The sequence below is a fragment of the Papio anubis genome, chromosome 16 (genome assembly GCF_008728515.1).
Source record: "Papio anubis isolate 15944 chromosome 16, Panubis1.0, whole genome shotgun sequence".
NCBI lineage: Eukaryota > Metazoa > Chordata > Mammalia > Primates > Cercopithecidae > Papio > Papio anubis.
Genome location: NC_044991.1, coordinates 20,360,909 through 20,380,887, shown reverse-complemented (window position 1 = coordinate 20,380,887; position 19,979 = coordinate 20,360,909). Strand labels below are relative to the sequence as shown.

The window sequence follows — 19,979 nt, the reverse complement described above, 5'->3', positions numbered from 1 at the left end:
GCGGGCACCGCGGCGTCCGACGCCGTTGTCAAGGCAGCGGCTGGGGCGCCGGGCTAGGGGTTTCCGGGGTTCCCGGGAGCCGCAGGCGCGCCGGGGGCAGTTCCCGGAGCTGACCGGATACAGGGGCTGAAACCGCGACGCCGAAAACAGGTGAGATGTTCTACGTCACCCGCCGGACCCCCGCCGCACTCAGCTCGCGCCTCCTTTACTCTACAGTGCCTCGCTCAGTGCCAGTGCCTCGCTCCCTTCGACACCGCCTTCCAAGAGCCCAGCTCCCTCCCATTGGCCTCTCATTTCGGAGAGCCCCTGTGCCCTCAGGCTCGCCGCCTGAGAGCCCCGCTTCCCTATTCCCTTAGTCCCCCCTTTCATTTGAGGCCCACATCCTCCAAACCGCTCTTCCAAATCCTACGCCCTTAATTCCCTTTTCCCATAGGCCTGCCTTTTCTTGCTTCCACCCCCTGCCTTCCGTAGTCCCGATCTCAAGCCCCACTGGGGCCTCCCTCTCAAATCAAGGCTGCTGCTTTTTCTTTTTTTGTTTTTTTTCTGAGACAAGGTCTTGTTCTGTCACCCAGGCTGGAGTGCAGTGGCGCGATCTTGGCTCACTGGAACCTCCGCCTCCCGAGTTCAATCGCTGAGTTCAAGCAATTGTCCTGCCTCAGCCTCCCGAGTGGCTGGGACTACAGGCGCCCACCACATCCGGCCGTGTGTTTGTGTGTGTGTGTGTGTGTGTGTGTGTGTGTTTTGTAGAGACGGGGTTTCACCACGTTGGCCAGGCTGGTCTCGAACTCCTGACCTCAAATGATCCTCCCGCCTCGGCTTCCCAAAGTGTTAGGGTTACAGGCGTGAGCCACCGCGCCCGGCCAGTTTTAAAATTTTTTTTGTAGGGACGTGGGAGGACGTCTCCCTATGTTGCCCAGGCTGGTCTCAAACTCATGGAGTCAAGCAATCCTCCCACCTGGCCTCCCAAAGTGCTGGGGTTACACGCATGAGCCATCACTCAGGGCTGCTGCTTTAGGCTTCACCCCTCACTCTCACAGGTGCGCCCCTGCAAGCTATGCAGCTCGCTCCCCAGAGGCCTACCTCGAATCCTGCTGGCTTTCTCTCCCTCTCCTGAGATCCCCCCCCTCCTCCCCTCCTCAACTCCGGAAAGCCCGGAGCTGGCTGGGAACCTTGCCTGGCTTTCAGTTTCCTCACCTGTGAAATGAGGGAGTGATAGGAAGGGTTGCTCTCGCAAGTCTTCCCCCTCCCCCGCACACATCGTAGCTGTGTGTCATGGTTGTTATTAATGTAGAATAATGATAGCTAGGATGTATTGGTCATTTACTATGAGCCGGATCCTGTGCCCAACACTTCATGTATTACGTCATTTATTCCTTATAGCACCCTATTTACAAATGAGGACAGTGAAGTTTGGAGTTGGTAGAGTGAGAATGCAAGCTCAAGCCAGTCTTATTCCTCTACGAGTGCAGTTAGTTATTCTTTTGTCCTCAGTCCCTTCAGCGTCCCCAGGTATCCAGGCAATTAACAATCTCATGTTTGAGACTGGCATCTGCCACATAGCTGGTTTTAGAGTTTCCCAAGTTTTCGTGGTGGTGACTTTGAATCTCAGCAGTCACCCTGGCTGGGAAGTAGGCGTCATTTTTACCAGTAGGTTAGGGTACTAGGTCTTAGAGAAGGCGCTGGAATGTTGAACGGAAGTGTAGGAAAGGCTCCTGCTCTTCTCTGGGAGTCAAAAGTCCGCCTTGAGCCCCAGGAAATTGAGGAGAGGCAGAGATAGCTGCTGCTCCTTCCTAAGGGTTCAATTAGTGCAGTCACCTATGTGTTCCTGGATACAGTGCAGGGCTGGCAGCCTCAGACTGAGGGTTCCACTCAAGAGTGAGGAATTACAGAGAGCTCATGTCAAGTGCTTTTTCACTTGACATGCATGTAAGTACTTCTTTTTTTTCTTTCTTTTTTTTTTTTTTTTTGAGACGGAGTCTCAAGGCTGTCACCCAGGTTGAGTGCAGTGGCGCCGACCTCGCTCACTGCAAGCCTCGGCCTCCGGCTCACTTATTCTCCTGCCTCAGCCTCCTGAGAAGGCTGGGACTACAGGCTCACCTCACCGGCCTCGCTAATTTTTTGTATTTTTAGTAGAGACGGGGTTTCACTGTGTTAGCCAGGATGGTCTCGATCTCCTGACCTCATGATCCACCCGCCTCGGCCTCCCAGAGTGCTGGGATTACAGGCGTGAGCCACCACACCCGGCCGCACGTAAGTACTTCTTAAACCATGCTTGTATCTGCATGACTTGAATTTTCAGAAGAAGCAACATAAGGTCATCTTGGATTTTCCTGAACTTGGGCATTTGCTGCTGCTTAACTGAACCAGGATCTAGTGGGAGTTGATATCCAAAATTGCCCCATAGGGCAGCTGTAGTTATTTGAAGATGAACAGATCAGTGTTTCCTGGTGCCTTCACAAGCACACTTATGAATTCCAGGTGCTTTGCCACCTGAATACACTTCCTCCCAGGTTGGGACTTCTTGATTGCTTTATTTCCTTCATGCTCTTTTCAGGAAGGAAACCCAGAACACTTCCATGTGTTATTTTGACTTTGTTTCTGCCTCCCTCCTTGGAGACATAAAATCTCTTGGGCAGCAGTAGTTCATGAGAGGCAGCTGCCAAGACAACAGGAGTGTGGGATGTGGGCATGCGTATTGTGAATGTCATGGGGCAGACACGTATCACTTGGGTGATATCCCATGGGTGAAACTGGCACACACAAGCTTACCCCTTGCAGAGACCCTCAGATATAGTTGGTAGTTCCTGGAGGACAGGGCTCCTTGTGCCCTGATGTGTTCCTGGTCTTGCCATAGTGCCTGGCATGGAATAGATACTCAGTCCTCATTTACTGAATGCACACACAGCATCCGACCCTCTGCACCATCCAGTACAGTACCTACCAGCCGATACAGCTTTTGAACATTTGAAATGATTTCTGGTTCAAATGGCCATGTGTTGTCAAACAGGCATTAGATTTTGAGACTTAATACCATAAAAATGTTAAAAATCTTAATAATTTTATATTGGTATGTTGAAATGGTAATGTTTTGGGTATATTGGGTTAAATAAAATATGCTATTAAAATTGACTCTTTTTTTACTCTTTTTAATGTGTAGGGGAGAAAAAGTAATATCTTTTCCTCACTCATTGCAAGTTTAATAAAAGACAGATTAAAGTGGCTCACACCTATAATCCCAGCATTTTGAGAGGACAAGGCCAGAGGCCAAGAAGCCAGGACCAGCCTGGGCAACATAGTAAGTCTCTGTCTTTACAAAAAATAAAAAAATTAACCAGGTGTGGTGGCACCCACCTGTAGTCCTACCTACTCAGGAGGCTGAGGTGGGAGGATCACTTGGGCCCAGGAGTTCGAGGTTACAGTAAGCTATGATAGCACCACTGTACTCCAGCCTGAGCGACAGAGTGAGACCCTGTCTCTAAAAAATAAATAAATGAAGTAAAATTTTAAAAACAGATTAACAAGAGAAAAGCATACAAATGTATTTTATAAAAGTTTTCCCTGACATGGAAACCTTCAGAAATGAAAACCCAAAGAAACAAGGAGATCTGTTTTTATGGACAGTGTGCAGAATTATGATTGGTGGACCAAAAGGTATGATCTGGAGGGGCACGGTAGTTCACACCTGTAAACACAGCACTTTGGGAGGCCAAGGAGGGTGGATCACCGGAGGTCAGGAGTTGGAGACCAGCCTGACCAATATGGTGAAACACCGTCTCTACTAAAAATACAAAAAGTGGCCGGGTGCGGTGGCTCACACCTGTAATCCCAGCATTTTGGGAGGCTGAGGCAGGCGGATCATGAGGTCAGGAGTTTGAGACTAGCCTGGCCAACGTAGTGAAACCCCATCTCTACTAAAAATACAAAAATTTGCCAGCTGTGGTGGCACGTGCCTGTAGTCCCAGCTACTCAGGAGGCTGAGGCAGGAGAATCACTTGAACCCAGGAGGTGGAGGTTGTGGTGAGCCAAGATCACGCCACTGCACTCCAGCCTGGGCAACAGAGCGAGACTCTGTTTCAAAAAAATAATAAAAAAAAATAATGAAAGGCTGGGCATGGTGGCTCACGCCTAATCCCAGCACTTTGGGAGGCCAAGGTGGGTGGATTACGAGGTCGGGAGTTCAAGACCAACCTGGCCAACATGGTGAAACCCCATCTCTACTAAAAATACAAAATTTAGCCAGGCGTGGTGGCACACCCCTGTAATCCCAGCTACTTGGAAGGCTGAGGCAGGAGAACTGCTTGAGCCCAGGAGGCAGAGGTTGTAGTGAGCCAAGATCATGCCACTGCACTCCAGCCTGGCCGACAGAGCGAGACTCTGTCTCAAAATAATAATAATACAAAAATTAGCCGGGCATGGTGGCGTGCACCTGTAGTCCCAGTTATTCAGGAGGCTGAGACAGGAGAATTGCTTGAACCCAAGAGGCGGAGGTTGTGGTGAGCTGAGATTGCGCCACTGCACTCCAGCGTGGGTGACAGAGCAAGACTCCATCTTAAAAAAAAAAAAAAGTATGATCTAATAGTAATAAATGAGGGAGGGCGTGGATTTAGCAAGGCCTGTTTGCTCAGATTCTTCTTGGTGTTCCTGTGTGACATTTCTCCCCATCTGGGTATAGGGCAGGACACCTGTCACATGAGGGTCTTCAGGGGAGAAGGAGGGGAGAGGTCACAGACTGACCTTCCTGGCGGCCTGCTTGAGAGAAGAAGGATGAGGGGAAGATGAGAGTGGCCATCCTGCTTCTGCAGTTTTTTGCATTTCTAAGGTGCCATATCTTGGGGTAGCATTTCCTGTACCCCATCAGTGGCTAGTAGAAAAACCTAAAATCCCATGTGTGGCTTGTATTATATTTCTTTTAGACACTGCTGCTCTAGAAGTAGCATGGCCTGAGGACAGAGCAGAGATGGTGGACTCAGAATCTCAGCTTCCTGAGAGACCTCGGGCAAGCTCCCTAACTTTTCAGAGCCTCAGTTTCCTCCTCTGTAGAAATGAGGCAGATTCAGGGAAGTGGCACACAGTAGTTCTTCAGTCGAACCAGCACTATTGAAGAGTGCCCTCTGCTCAGGCTGGAGGCAGGCAGCCCACCTGCCCCTTCTCTCACCTCCTTCCTCCAGCCTGGAACCCCTTCTCCTTCCTGGATAGCCTTCCACCCTGCTCCCAGAAAGCCCTGCCTGACTGTGCTTTCACTCACTGTCCCTGTCATCCCTTCCCAGGGTCTGAAGAGCTACTCAGGGCCAACCCTGCACTGGAGACAGGAAGCCGGGCACATGGATGAGCCTCTGACCCAGAGCCCTGGAGCCCACAGGCTCATCTGAGAACTAGACACTCAGTCACTCCAGCTCCACGGGCAGGCACCTGCACAGAGGTAAGGAGAGGGCCCCGTCCTCTGGGAGGTTGAAGAGTCCACCACCCTTCCCCTGAGTGCCTCTGAGCTTCCCAGCACCTGTGGGCACAGGCTGGCCCTGAGTCCTCTCAGCCCAGGTGACCAGGTCATACCACACGCTCACAGGGAGACAGGCTGCCAACCACAAATAACTTCGCAAATAATGATTCCATTCTGGCGGTGGTGTGTGCTGGGAAGAAAAAGAACAGGATGCTCTGAGAATGTGTGACAGGGAACCTCGCCCGACCTGGGGCCCTGGGGAGTTTTCCTGAGGAGAGGATGTTTGGCGGGGGGGCCTGAGGGAGGTGTCTTATCTAGAAGAAGTTTGGGGAGGGGCGCGTTCTGGGTGGGGAGACACTGAAGCTGGGGCAGGCCACACAGGGCAGGAGCCCCAGGAAGCATTCCAGTCTTGGTGCTGTAGAGAGAGAGGAAAAGGCTCCAAGCAGGGGTAGGTTGCCTTATTAAACAATCACTCTGGTTGCCATGTACAACCAAGAGGGACCAGGTGGTACAGGGCAGAAGAGAAGCGGCTGATCCCTCAGGGAAGCTCTGGCAGTGTCTCGGGAGATGATGGGGTAGGAGCAGTGTTGATGGAGAGAAATGCTGGGTTCCCAGTGTGGTCTGGATGTAGGATCTGCAGCACTGGGTCCTGGGACATGGGGGTAGAGGAAAGAGGGAACTCAGGAAATGCCTAGGCTAGGGCCAAGCCAGGTGCACTCAGTGGGATGTCATTTTCTGAGATGAGGGAGGTTGATGGGGAGGTTAGGTTTGGGAGAACAGTTTTTCAGCCAGGCCTGGACTTGCTGGAGGCAGAAGGGGCCATGGCCTAAATGCTGCCCAAGCAGCCCCTGCTTCAGGGAGGGGCTAGTGCAAGGAGGTACTTCCTGCACTGAGAAATTCACCAAGGACAAGGGGCCCCTGCTGGCAGGTGGAGAGGAGCTGGAGCTCAGCATCCGCATAGCTGCCTGACTCCCAGCAGAATGCTGGATCTGAAACAAGCTGCCAACTCACACCCCAGCCCTGCTGGAGGGTGACAAGCCACAGGAGGGACCCGGGCAGTGTCTCGCTTCTCCACTTTTTGAGTCAAGGGTCACAGAATGTTCAGATCACCACTTTCAGATGTCCACAGGTGGCAGAAGATGGACCAGAAGCATTCTGTGTGGGCCGCAGGGGAACTGGGGAAGAACGGGAGCCAGGCACCCACACAAGACAAGGATGGACTTCACTGTGGTTACTGCTAATAATATTATTCATAATAAAAATAGTTAATATTGGTTGAGAACTTTTACTGGTGCCTTGCATTGGACCAAGCACCTTACTCATGATCCCTTTAACGCCTTCACAACAACCTGGCCTGCTTGGAGACAATGTCCCCATCTTACAACTGGGCCTCAGTGACTTCTCTGAGGCCAGGAAGGGGCAGGACTGGGATTCTCTGCATAAAAACGTAGCAGCAGTTCTAGTGTTCAATGGATCAGTAGGGTGACTAGTTTATACTGATCTATTGTACATTTCAAAATGGCTAGAAGAAAATAAATAGAATGTTTCTCTTTTTTTTTTTTTTGTAAGACAGAGTCTCGCCCTGTCACCCAGGCAGGAGGGCAATGGCGCGATCTCGGCTCACTGCAGCCTCCACCTCTGGGTTCAAGCAGTTCTCCTGTCTCATCCTCCCAAGTATCTGGGATTACAGGTACCCGCCATCATGCCCAGCTAATTTTTGTATTGTTGTAGAGATGGGGTTTCACTATGTTGGCCAGGCTTCAACTCCTGACTTCAGGTGATCTGCCTCGACCTCCCAAAGTGCTGGGATTACAGATGTGAGCCATTGTGCCCGGCCTCAAATGTTTCTTAGCATGAAAAAAAGATAGGCTGGGTGTGGTGGTTCTCACCTATAACCCCAGCACTGTGAGAGGCCAAGCCTTTCAGAGAGGACTGCTTGAACCCAGGAGTTTGAGACCAGCCTGGGCAACACAGTGAGATCCCATCTTTACAAAAAAATTTTTAAATTGCCAGTTCAAGATGTTACCCCCCAAAAATAATAAATAATTAGCTAGGTATAGTGGCACATACCTGTAGTCCCAGCTACTTGGAAGGCTGAGGCAGGAGAATCACTTAAGTCCAGGAGGTTGAAACTACAGTGAGCTGTGAGGGCTCCACTGCACTCCAGCCTGGGTGACAGAGGCCATGTCTCAAAAAACAAAACAAAAGGAAAAAAGGAAAGACAAATTTAAGGTGATGGATATTCAAAGTACACTGATTTGATCTTTACAAATTATATATGTATTAAGTAATTCTGAAACTAGGTACCTTGAAACTATGGACATCTATTATGCATCAGTAAAAACAAAAATTGTTTTAAATATATATATAATGGGATTGAGTGTGGTGCCTCACACCTGTAATCCCAGCACTTTTGGAGGCCAAGGTGGGTGAATCACTTGAGGTCAGAAGACCATCCTGGCCAACATGGAGAAACCCTGTCTCTACTAAAACTACAAAAATTAGCCAGGCATGGTGGCGGGCATGTGTAATCCCAGCTACTCGGGAGGTTGAGGCAGGATAATCGCTTGAACCCGGGAGGCAGAGACTGCAGTGAGCTCAGATCACGCCACTGTACTCCAGCCTGGGCGACAGTGCTAGACGCCATCTCAAAAAACAAAAACAAAAAACAAAAAACGTACATATATATAATGGGTTCCCTATCACCAGAGTGATGACAATAGGTCTCAATGCAAGTTTTCACATTTTCCTCTCTTGCACTTTAGAAGTCAAGTGCATTTTAAATTTTCTTTGCAATTCTTTTTCTTTTCTCCATTCAATCACTCAGTCATTATTTGCCAGTGAGCATCTACAGTGGGCCAGGTCCCCAGCTGGCCACACTGGGGACACCACAGGGGCTAAGATGGCTTGGAGAGAAGGCCGTTCCAGCAGACAGCAATCAGAGCTGAGATGGGGGAAGCCCAGAGGGAGTATCTAAGCCAGCATGGAGGGTACTTAGGGAAGCCTTCTTGGAGGAGGTGATATCCAGGAACCCTGAAGGATGAGAGGAGTTAGCCATGTGATGGGAATTGGACAGGGAAGCATGATTCTGACAGAGAGGACAGATGGGCGAGGATTTAGAAACAAGTGCCTCGTGTGCATGAGCTGCTACTGGTAGCTCATGGTGGTAGGAGGGAAGACTGTGAGGTAGAGGGGAGGTGACTAGAGAGAGGCGAAGCGAGGGATGTGTCCAGAGGTGGCTTTTCTTCCATAGGCCACAGGGAGTACTGAGGCATTGTGGCCAGTATAACATGGTCCAGTAGAGTTTGGTCCAAATCTCTGGAGCGGAAATCTCTGGAGGCCTGCCCTGTGACCCAGCTGGAACCTGCTGCAGTGGTCTAGGCAGGATATGACAGTGGCCTGGTGTGGCCCAACACTTCCCATCACGCTGTAGCTGTAACTCTCAGTTGTGTGTGCCCTGTTCAAGGGTTCACTCTGGGAGGAAAGGATGAGAGGCATGTTCTTGTTCATAGCTGTATCCACCCAGCCTTGAGCAGGGGACCCGACGTATGTAAGTCCTTAGGAAGGACTTGTGGAGTGATGGACTCTGCAGTATGTGCTCAGGGTAGTGGGACTGAGAGGCTGTTGAGGCCACCCAGAACCAGGTCCAAAAGGCCTTGTCACCTGGGGTTGGGAAACAGACTTCTCCCCGGGGTCTGGGGTGAACTTCTGGCCTAGTAGCCCCTGGGCAGATGAGGGTTTCAGGGAGTTTCCTCTAGCAGCAGCCACGTGAATCTGGCTGGCAGGGCTCTTCTGTGCTCACTCCAGGAGCTGTGAGGATGGCGCACCTGCTGGGCAGCCAGGCCTGCATGGACAGCCTGCGCACAGACCTCACCGACCTGCAGGGTGCCATCGTAGACGTCTTCTCCCGCGCCGGGCCTGTGCGCTTCCCCTCCTGGAAGTTCCCTGACCGCATGGCCTGTGACCTCGACATGGTGGCCCTGCTGGAGCACTATGACCATGTTCCGGGTGACCCCGAGTTCACGCAGCTGTCCCATGTTGTGCTGCTGGAGCTGGTCATCGACAGGTGAGGGCCTTGACCAAGCCTGGTCATCTCAGGATGCCGGCACCTGCCCCTGAAACCAGTGGCAGCTACAGAAGCCCCTCCAGAGGCGGGGGTGATGTTGGAACAACAGTCACCATTGAGTACCTGTCGGGGCCACATCAGCTCAGGACTTTCAAAGTAGTCTTACCTTTTATCGTTTGTCTTGTGTTGTGTGCTGTGCTATCCCGTGTTAGGCTCCTAGCCTGTCCACCTCAGGCAGTTGATTTCCACTCCATCGGTCTCTGTGGCACCACATCTGTGACCACGGTCTCTCAGCTGCTCCCAGCTGCCTCAGGGTTTCTGTGTCGGGGACCCCATAGTTGCTTCTCAGAGTTTCCATCCCGGCCTCTCTTTCCTGTTGTCCTGTGGGTTGTGCTGTTCCCTCTACATATCACAAGGCCAGAGACGGGATGTATTTTTCCAAATCCTGACCCGCTGAGAAGAGCCTCGTGGATTCTCCTGCAGCCCCATCACTTCTAAGCTATCATTAAAGTTAACATGGTTGACCGGGCATGGTGGCTCATGCCTGTAATCTCAGCACTTTGGGAGGCCACGGCGGGTGCATTACTTGAGGTCAGGAGTTCAAGACCAGCCTGGCCAACATAGTGAAACCGTGTCTCTAGTAAAAATACAAAAATTAGCTGGGTGTGGTGGTGCGTTCCTGTATTTCCAGCTACTCAGGAGGCTGAGGCATGAGAATCACTTAAATCTGGGAGGCAGAGGTTGCAGTGAGCCAAGATCACGGCAATGCACTCCAGCCTTGGTAATGGAGTAAGACTGTTTCTCAAAAAAAAAAGTGAAAATAAAAATAAAGTTAAGATGGTGTGCCAGGCACGGTGGCCAACACTTGTAATCCCAGCATTTTGGGAGGTTAATGGGAGAATCATTTGAGAGTTCAAGACCAGCCTAGGCAACAGAAGGAGACCCCATCTGTACAAAAATATTTTAAAAATTAGCTGGCTGTGTTGGTGCATGCCTTTTTTTTTTTTTTTTTTTTCCGGAGTTTCGCTCTTCTTGGAGTGCAGTGGTGTGATCTCAGCTCACTGCAACCTCTGCCTCCTGGGTTCAAGAGATTCTCCTGCTTCAGCCTCCCAAGTAGCTGGGATTACAGGTACCCACTGCCACGCCTGGCACATCAACCTGTGGCTGTGGGCAGGCTCTTCCCCTTTCTGGGTCTCAGCTCTGTCATCTGTCAGGTGGAGGCTCTGGGCCACTGAATGAATGTAAGGCACCCAGAACTTTTCAAGGACTCAGGATACAACTGAGGCAAGGCCAGGCCTGGCTTCACAGAGCTCCCTGGTCCAGTGGAGAAGAGCCAGGCAGAAGTCCCACCCAGGAGATGCAGAAGAGGCTCCCAAGCTGAGGTTGTGGCCAGGGAGGGCTTCCTGGGGGAAGTAACCCCTGGGTTAGGTTTGAAGCTGGCCCAGCAGAGCATATTCTGAGACTCTCCAAGCCCTTGATGTCTGGGCCAGTTCCGCAGAGCCAGAGCTGCAGTTGTATGGTCTGAGGGTGTGTTGGCACCAGCCTGGGCCCCAGCAACCTGGCATCTCTGCCCACAGGCTCCTGCTGCTGCTTCAGAGCTGCATGAGCTACTTGGAGAACCTTGGCTCCGAGCAGATGATGCCCCCTGCACGGGCTACGGGGCCCTGCATGTCTGTGGGGCTCACGGTGCGGCGCTTCTGGGATAGCCTGCTGAAGCTAGGCACGCTCCACCAGCAGCCACTCCCCCAGGTGGGTCCCAGCCTCTGTCTCCCCACTGTGGTGGCCTTCACAGCTTGCCCCAGCTCTGGCTTCCTAGCCTACTACTGTGTGCACCGCCGCCTTCACTGGCTCCCACCACCCTCCCAGTCAAGCCCCACACAGTGTGGCGGTTAAGAACACAGGCCTTGGGGGTCATGCCTTGCTCCCTGGCTCTAACATCCCTGTGGGACTTTGGAAAAATCTTGCCTACTCCAAACCTCAGTTTCTTCATCTGTACAATGGAGATCATGTGAGCCCCGTTTGTTATGGGCTATCCCATAATCTACACAACCACCCGCTGGGGAAGGACCACTGTCACCGTGATGGGGAGGAAACCAAAACTGAGAGTGGTTATGGTGACACAAGAGCAGGCATGTCCACTGATCAAGAGCCCAGTAACCAGCAGCTGTGATGTCACCATCACTCAACACCATGCGTACAATCAGATCAAGGCTGGAGCTCGGGGTGTGGGCCGCAGAGAGGAGACCTGGGTGTGGTAACTTGAGTCAGAGTAAAAAAGGGAGAAAGTTCTCTCTTATTCACGTCGGTGTCAGAGAACATCTGAGGGTCTGCGTGTCAGGCAAGGCTGTCACACTGTCACAGAACATCCCCAGAGAACCAGTCACCTCCCTCTCTACTTTCTCCCTCACCTGCTTTCCCTTGTCTTTTTCTGAACACAGAAAGGGGCAAACCAAAGAGAGACTCCCACCTCCAAGCCCACCAAGGGCGAGCCAGCCAGGAGCCCTGAATGTCAGCCTGCCAAGTTCATCAAGCCCTCCTCCCCAGTGCCAGGCTTGCCCCAGACCTGCCAAGAGCCAGAGAGCATCCCTGTCAAAGCCTCCCTGCAGTTCCCAGCCACGACCTCCAGGAACACCAGGAGTGTCTACTCCCAGACCATTGAGACGGCCCTGGTGCCCTGTGACGCATGCGCCAGCGTCCAGGGAAGCCTGCAGAAGGTGGGCAAGGCGGTCATCAGCCTGTGTCAGAGCCAGAACTTGCCTTCATCCTTAGGCCAGTTCCAGCAACTGGTACAGGACAGCATGGGGCTCAGGCCACTGCCGGCTGCTACAGTGGGCCGCTGGGCAGCAGAGCAAAGGAAAGACCTGAAGCGCCTCAGTAAGCACGTGGAGGCCCTCAGGGCCCAGCTGGAGGAGGCCGAGGGGCAGAAGGATGGCCTGAGGAAGCAGGCGGGCAAGCTGGAGCAGGCGCTGAAACAGGAGCAGGGGGCGCGGCGGCGACAGGCAGAGGAGGATGAGCAGTGCCTGTCCGAGTGGGAGCGTGACAAACAGCAGCTGCTCACAGGTCTGTGCCCCAGAGGCCAGACGCCTGGTGCCAGGGTCTCTGCCACAGCCTTTGCATGGATGTTTGTGAGACAGGACTTCCAGGGCAAGTGGTTTGTGTGGAAGAACCCAGGCTGGGACACAGGCAAGAGGCAGGGAAGGGAGGGCAGCAAGGAAGGGTGTGTTCGTCCGGTGGTGACACTGTGATCGCAGTCCCGCTGGGGCTGGGAACTGGGCTAGGACACTTGCCCAGACTCATCTCTCAGTCAGGGAGGGAGCCGAGGTATGTATCCACTTGCGCTGTCAGTCATTGAGGGCTACTTCCAGAGAGTTATTCCCCTGGCACTTCCAGCCAAGCAGAGCAGCCTCTCTGGTTTTGGCAAAAGCCATTGGAGACGTAATTCCTGGCACCAGAAGTTGGTCAGTGCTCACTGACGGGAGGCCGGAGGGATTTGCCCTTTCTGAGCCTCACAGTTGCCTCCATGGATGACATCAAGGCCCAGAGAGGTGTAGACACGTGGCAGCCAGCACATGAGAAGCAGGGTGGACAAGGGCCCAGCCGCCTCCACCAACCTCCCCAGAGCTCCTCCCATGACCGCAGGCGGCCTCTCTGCAGGCGATGGGCTGCCTCCACTCCATGGGGCACACTGGGCATGAAGGCCGCCGGCCAGCTCCATGGGACCCTCTGAAGGGCCTCTTTCTTGGCTGCCATAGAAACAAGTGACCTAAAGACAAAGATGGCCACCCTGGAGAGAGAACTGAAGCAACAACAGGAGTCCATGCAGGCTATGGGTAAGGAACCCTGTCATAGGCCCCGATGCCACATCTCAAGCCAGGGGTGTGGCTGGACGAGCATCGTCCATCTCTGTCCGCTGAGCATCCAGAGCGAAGACGAAGGGTACCAGCCACAGGAGGGTGGGCCTGACCAACCACACTGTTGGGCAATGACCAAACTGGGGTGCCGCCTCCTACCCAGAAAGCACCTTCTATTTTCCAAACCCACCTCAGGCGGGGTCTAGAGCCCCATTTTGTTCCTGAGGACTCTGAGGCCCAGAGATGGGATGTGAGCACCTGTCCTGGGTCTGAGGTAGTACAGCGCTCCCCTGTCCTACCATCCCACGTCCACTCAATGCTGCAGAGACAAAGGCCCAGCAGCTGCAGGAGGAAGGCGAGCGCAGGGCGGCAGCAGAGAGGCAGGTGCAGCAGCTGGAGGAGCAGGTGCAGCTGTTGGTGGGTCGGCTGGAGGGTGCTGGCCAGCAGATCTGCTGGGCCAGCACAGAGCTGGATAAGGAGAAAGCCCGTGTTGACAGCATGGTCCGCCACCAGGAGGTGAGGCCGGGGCCCTTGCCAGCCTGGGCACCTGCAATATAGGCTGCAGGGAAAGAGGGCTCCACTGTCAGGGAATGGGGGCTCATCTGTATTGGGTACCTGCTCCCTGAGATACCTCCAGGTGTGGGGGTTGACTCACCTTTACAGAGAGTCTGCCCTGAGCCGGGCACTGGGGGAACAGTGATCCAGGGACAGATACTGCCCAGTGAGGCCTCAGTCTGGAGGAGTGCCCTACAAGCAAAGATGAACAGGTGTGCCACACTCTCCTGCCAGATGGCTAAGGGGTGCAGGGAGGGATGGCCACATGTGCCATGGGAATCCAGAATGGCTTCTAGGAGGAGGTGGCCTTTGAGCTGGATGCCTGTGACAGGCAATTAGCCCATCAGCCAGGGGAAGGATAGGGTGGGCAGAGGGTGAGCCAGGGCCCACAGCTGTGCTCTGGGCAATGGAGCCTCACAGGAGTCCTCAGAAGTGTGGTTGAGGGAGTAGGTGATGTGTTGCCCAGTGAAAGGAGCAGGTCTGGGGGCTGTCCTGGCTGGGTCCACCCTCAAAAGCTCAGCAAGGAGCCAGGAGTTCAGTTGAGAGTTCCCAGGGCCAGACATGGGCCCAGGGTAGGGGAAGCCTTTCTACCCCAAGTGGGTGCTGTTCTCTGCCTTGTAAACTGTCACAGCCACCATGTATCAGGTGTCTGCTGTGACCCAGGCTTCAGGAGCCACAGACTCTGATGCTTACTCCTCGCTACAGCAACAGGAGGTAGATACTATTGTCACCCCCATTTTACGAATGAGGAAACTGAGCCTTATTGAGGTTAAGGAAGTTGCCCAAGGCCACATAGCTAGTGAGAGATGGAGCCAGGACTCTGAGCAGTCTAGCATTAGTTCTTCCTGCTTTCCATTCAGTGGGTGTTAGGAAATGTGGGCTTCAGTGACATGGGATGATGTGACACTGGAGACCCAAGGAGAAGAAAAACTTAGTTCCCAGAATACCTCTCCAAGTGGGGTCTCCGTGTGACTGGAAGGAAGTGGGGGTGAGACCCCCAGAGTCAGCCAACAACGTTCCAAGGGCCAGGGTCTTCAAGCTGTGGTCCTGCCCTTGACCAGGTCTGGTGTGCATCTGCCTGCTGCCAGCTTCCCCCAACCCCTGCCCTTCCATGTGTGTGACCAATGTTCCCTAGACACAGACACACGCCCCAGGGGGGTAGCAGCGGGGGGGTAGTAGATGCTATAGCCTCCTTAGTTCCACATGGCTGGGCCTAGCCCTGTGGGTCTCACAGCCTCCCTGCTTGTCTGTTCCTGCTTAGTCTCTGCAGGCCAAGCAGCGAGCCCTGCTAAAGCAGCTGGACAGCCTGGACCAGGAACGTGAGGAGCTGCGGGGCAGCCTGGATGAGGCTGAGGCCCAGCGGGCCCACGTGGAGGAGCAGCTGCAGAGCGAGCGGGAGCAGGGGCAATGCCAGCTCAGGGCCCAGCAGGTGAGAGTGGGGGTCTTCCTTTTTGCTGGAGAAGTCTCTGGCCAACTGAGTGCCTGCAGGCCTGTCCCGTGTCTTGTCTCGGGGTAGGGACGGTGCCCCAGGGGCGCTTAGTGCCATGTGGCTCATTCAGGAGCCAGGCCTGAGCCTCCCCCTGCCCCAGGAGCTGCTGCAGAGCCTGCAGAGGGAGAAGCAAGGCCTGGAGCAGGCGACTACGGACCTGCGGCTAACCATCCTGGAGCTAGAGCGGGAGCTGGTGGAGCTCAGGGAGCGGGAGCGGCTGCTGGTGGCCTTCCCAGACCTGCACCAGCCCACCGAGACCCAGATCCAGATCCATGGTAGGGGACTGGGGATGGTGCCAAGGGCATGCTGGGGCTCAGGGCCGGCAGCTGAGGGCTCATGTGGCCAGGACACTGGGGACTGCAGTTCCCTAGCGTGCAGCAAGGGTGGAAAGCCGGGCGGCCAGCAGCGCAGCCCCTGTGGACCCACCACAGCACGCAAGCGCTTCATGCGTCATCCACTCTGCATAGAGAGGGATGTGAAAGCCCAATGGTGATGTGACTGCCTCTAGCCACAGCAGCCAAACCCAGACACAGGTCTGGTTGTCCCCACAGACCATGCTTTTTACCACATCACATGCTAATTCTTGCTTGACTTCTCTGTGTCCCCCTTCTTGGTTCTTGGAATGGGTCCCCAAACCACACCATGGGACTAGTCCCAAGGACACAGCCCCCAGCTGCCCACTGTCCTGGACCCCATGGCACAGGAGTGCTAGGTACCCGTCTTGACACAGGATTGGATATCAGGTGACCTGGATTCTCCCAGCCTCTCCAGACCCCTAAAGCGCTGGGGAAATCCATTTGCAGAGCTGGCAGGAAGATCTGCAGTTAGCTGCTCGTGAGACATCATCCAGGCCCTTCTGTCCCCTTCTCAACCACCCTGTGAGGCAGGTCATAGCCCCTTTTTACAAAGCAGGAAACTGAACCAGATGGGGCAGCAATTCCCCCAGGCTCATGGAGCCAGAAGGAAGCATCCATCACAAAAGCAGGGGAAGCGCAGCCTTGCCATTCCCACGCTTGAGCTGGCCGGGTGACCTCGGACAGCTCACTTTGGCTCTAGCCTGTCCAAAACAGGGGGCCTTGTCAGAGAGATTCACTCTCCTCTCCTGCTTATTTGCTAAGTCTTTTTTTTTTTTTTTTTGAGATGGAGTCTCACTCTGTCGCCAGGCTGGAGTGCAGTGGCGCAATCTCAGCTCACTGCAACCTCCGCCTCCTGGGTTCAAGTGATTCTCCTGCCTCAGCCTCCTGTGTAGCTGGGACTACAGGCGCCTGCCACCACACCCCAGCTAATGTTTGTATTTTTTAGTAGAGACAGGCTTTCACCATGTTGGCCAGGATGGTCTCGATCTCTTGACCTCGTGATCCACCCACCTCGGCCTCCCAAAATGCTGGGATAACAGGCATGAGCCACCGCGCCCGGCCTTGCTAAGTCTTTTGAGAGCCCTAGGTCCCACCCAGCTCTCAGATTTTATAATATGGTCATCTTCCCAGCAGGTGAGGGGAGAGGGAAGGGGGAATAAGGCCTCTGGAGAAGGAAGATGAGCTGGGAGGCCTGGTGCACTACACAGCTCCCTTGCGCCTGCTGGGCCACCCACCCAAGCTGGTGTGCCTCCCTTCTAAGGTCCTGTCCCATTGGGCACAGGAGGCAGATCCAGCAGCGTGGAATCCCAGATAACATGTCCCACAGACTCTGGCAACGTCACAGATCACATGGAGAGGCAAGTGCAGGCCAACGACATCCGCATCCAGGTCCTACAGGAGGAGAACGGGCGGCTCCAATCAATGTTGTCCAAAATCCGGGAAGTGGCCCAGCAGGGTGGCCTCAAGGTGGGCCTGAGAGGGCGGGCCCTTGGAGACCAGGAGGAAGCCTCTGCCCAGCAGAGGTCTTCAGACTCTGCCCAGGGAACTTGTGGAGAGCCCACCTCATCACATGAGGCCTTAGGCTGTGCTTTTGTGAAACATTTTTCACATTTCCAGAAGGCGTGAGGATGTTACGGATCCAGTGCCTTCCAGTCCCATATCCCCTCTATAGCCATTCATGCCTTCAGGTGCAACAAGAAGCCTTGTCAGGGGTCGGGCGTGGCAGCTCACGCCTGTAATCCCAACAATTTGAGAGGCAGGCAGATCACTCGAACCCAGGAGTTTGAGACCAGCCTGGATGATATGAGACCCTGTTTCTAAAAAAAAAAAAAAAAAAAAAAAAAAGCCATGTCAGAAAGAAACCTCCCCTTAATTGCTGCCTGCCTGAGGCTCTGCAGCTGAGAATAGGCCCTGGAAGGCTTCCTAGGCCCCGCCCCTATGTGGAAGGGCCCGTAGATATGCGCCTGGCCCTTCCCTCCCCATCCCTGGCTCCGACACCCTCTCTGTACAGTGGGGAGAGGACTCCTGAACCCTTCTAAGACTGGCTTTTTCTTTTTTGTAGCTGATCCCGCAGGACTGGCTCTGGTCCCCTTCTAGCAAGGGAACCCAGGGAGCAACACAGCCAGTCCAGGCCCAGAGCACATCCCCAGGGTGAGTGAGGCTTTACTGGAGGTGGGGCAGGTGGGTGGAGCATCCCCCGCACTCACAGGGGATCTTGGATCTGGTTTTCCTTCAGGCCCTTGGGCAGACAGCACCTTCCTAGCAGCAAGACGGGCAGGACCCTGCTGGGCCAGCCCTGCGCATCCCCACCTCGGCAGCAGCCCTGCGCATCCCCACCTCGGCAGCCCTGCAGCCAGCCCAACAAGTCCTTGCTGGAGGGTGTGACCCACTTGGATACCTGCACCCAGAACCCCATCAAGGCCTTGGTCAGGCTGAGGAAGAGACTGTCACCTGGCCGGGGACAGGCCAGCTCTGCACACCAGCCCCAGGAGCGGCCCATGTAGCCTGTGGCAGTGCTGAGGCTGGATAGCAGGTGGCTGGTAGCCCACCCGCCATAATAAAGCCCCGGCCATTGGCCCACAGCAGTCTTGGCCTCACAGTATGACTGAGCCAAGGAAAGAGCCCTTTCTTCCCCGTCCTGGGCAGGGGCCACTGAGTCCCCAGCCATGCAGTTCAGTCAGTCAGCAGAGTCCTGGCACTATGCGCCCTCAGTAAAAGGGGCCTTCCTGCTTCCCTCCCGACAGAGGCTGTGGGATAGGAGAGTACACCCAGGGCAGAGGAAGCCCCTAGGGCCTGGGCTAGGTGAAGGGCCATCTTTCCCCAGAGCAAGGGACGAGGGGTGAACCTGGGCTCAGTGGCCTGCACTGACTCAGAAGGGGGTCGGGTGGGAGTGGACAGGGGAAGGGCCAGTGAGGACATCTGAAGCAGGCAGCGGGCAGCGACACCTTCAGCCTCCCACCCTGGTTCTGGACCTGTGCTGGCCACATTAAGGACCCAAGAGGTCACGCCTCCTTTCACTGCGGAACTCCTTGCCTTTAGGAAATGGTGACCGTCATGAAGGTTTCTCTAAATCCTGGAGGTCATAGCCCCAGGAGGCCACTGAAGGCAGGGCAAGGCCTCCCCCAAGTAGAGGACACCCTGCCTTTCCCATCCCTGTCCCTTGGGGGTCTCTTCAGCCCAGAATGCCACGCGGCCAAGACTCTGGGGTTTTCCTCATGAAGCCACCAGCCTGCCCTGAGCCACTTCACCTGTGAAGGACAGTCTCCAAAAACTTGCTGAGGCCTTCTCAGGGTACACGCTCCCAGATGCCTGAAGCATTTTCCCTTGGTGAAGAGGCCGTCAGAGCGCTTCAGTTCAGAGAGAAGGGTCAAGAGGGGCCATGTATATAGCTGAGCTACCACAGCCTTGGTCAGCCCAACTTCCTGCTTCTGAGGGGCCCGGGAGATCCTGAGGGAGGCTGGGGTGCCCCGGGCACCCCCCTCTCAGGGGAGCACCAACCCTCAGCACCCTGAACCAGGAGGCCTGTGCCCAAGTCCAGGGGTAGGACCTCACTAACTCCGCAGCCATGTATTCATTAGCTCCCAGTTCTAGAGGTCACAAGTCCAGATTGTGTGTGGCTGGGTATTTTTGCTTGGGGTCCCAGAGGGCTGAAATTGAGGCATCTACCAGATTGCGTTCCTTTCTGCCGGTTCTGGGGAAGAACTGGCTTCCGAGCTCCACTTGGCAGAATTCTGATCCTTGCAGCCATGGGACTGAGGTCCCCGTGTCCTCGCTGGCTGGCTGTAAGCCAGATCCTCTCTCAGCTCCTAGAGGCTGCCCACTTACCATGGGGCTCCCTCCATCTTCAAGTCAGCAACAGAGGATTTCTCATGCACTGAATCCCCTACATGCTTCAAATCCCTGACTTCCTCCTCTTCTACCAGCAGAAAACTACTTTGAATAGGCTCATGTGGTTAGGGCAAGGCTCACTCAAATACTTTCCCTATCTTCAGGTCAGCTTGCCATAAGACAACCCTACCATGGGCGTAAAATCCCTCCAAGAAGCCGGGCGTGGTGGCTCACGTCTGTAATCCCGGCACTTTCGGAGGCCGGAGGCAGGTGGATCACCTGAGGTCGGGAGTTCGAGACCAGCCTGACCAACATGGAGAAACCCCATCTCTACTAAAAATACAAAATTAGCTGGGCATGGTGGCGCATGCCTGTAATCCCAGCTACTTGGGAGGCT

The 19,979-nt window shown here is 54.4% G+C and overlaps 1 protein-coding gene across 7 annotated transcripts; it reads left to right on the top strand.

Moving 5' to 3' along the window:
- The first annotated feature begins 16 nt into the window (after positions 1-16).
- Positions 17-19,842, top strand: CCDC157 (coiled-coil domain containing 157). Of its 7 annotated transcripts, XM_017945233.3 has the most exons (14): positions 17-150; positions 3,158-3,295; positions 5,268-5,419; positions 9,245-9,503; positions 11,081-11,252; positions 11,942-12,563; positions 13,256-13,333; positions 13,680-13,870; positions 15,171-15,338; positions 15,499-15,673; positions 17,016-17,221; positions 17,817-17,905; positions 17,991-18,287; positions 19,747-19,842. In XM_017945233.3, exons 4-13 carry the CDS (start codon positions 9,256-9,258, stop codon positions 18,256-18,258), a joined length of 2,217 nt encoding a protein of 738 aa, XP_017800722.2. In that variant the 5' UTR covers positions 17-150; positions 3,158-3,295; positions 5,268-5,419; positions 9,245-9,255; the 3' UTR covers positions 18,259-18,287; positions 19,747-19,842. The 7 variants fall into 7 exon arrangements, with proteins under 7 accessions (XP_017800722.2, XP_017800725.2, XP_017800724.2 ...); XM_017945236.3 differs by lacking the exon at positions 19,747-19,842 and having other exon boundaries at positions 17,082-17,221; positions 17,991-18,339; XM_017945235.3 differs by lacking the exon at positions 19,747-19,842 and having other exon boundaries at positions 17,037-17,221; positions 17,991-18,339.
- The last annotated feature ends 137 nt before the right edge of the window (positions 19,843-19,979 follow it).

What these genes read in the sequence shown, in the direction of transcription:
- CCDC157 (XM_017945233.3), top strand. Translation starts at nt 9,256, where the DNA reads ATGGCGCACCTGCTGGGCAGCCAGGCCTGCATGGACAGCCTGCGCACA. An exon ending in GCATGGTCCGCCACCAGGAG is followed by an intron (nt 13,871 to 15,170) that starts GTGAGGCCGGGG and finishes GTTCCTGCTTAG; the next exon opens with TCTCTGCAGGCCAAGCAGCG. An exon ending in GCCAGCTCAGGGCCCAGCAG is followed by an intron (nt 15,339 to 15,498) that starts GTGAGAGTGGGG and finishes CCCCTGCCCCAG; the next exon opens with GAGCTGCTGCAGAGCCTGCA.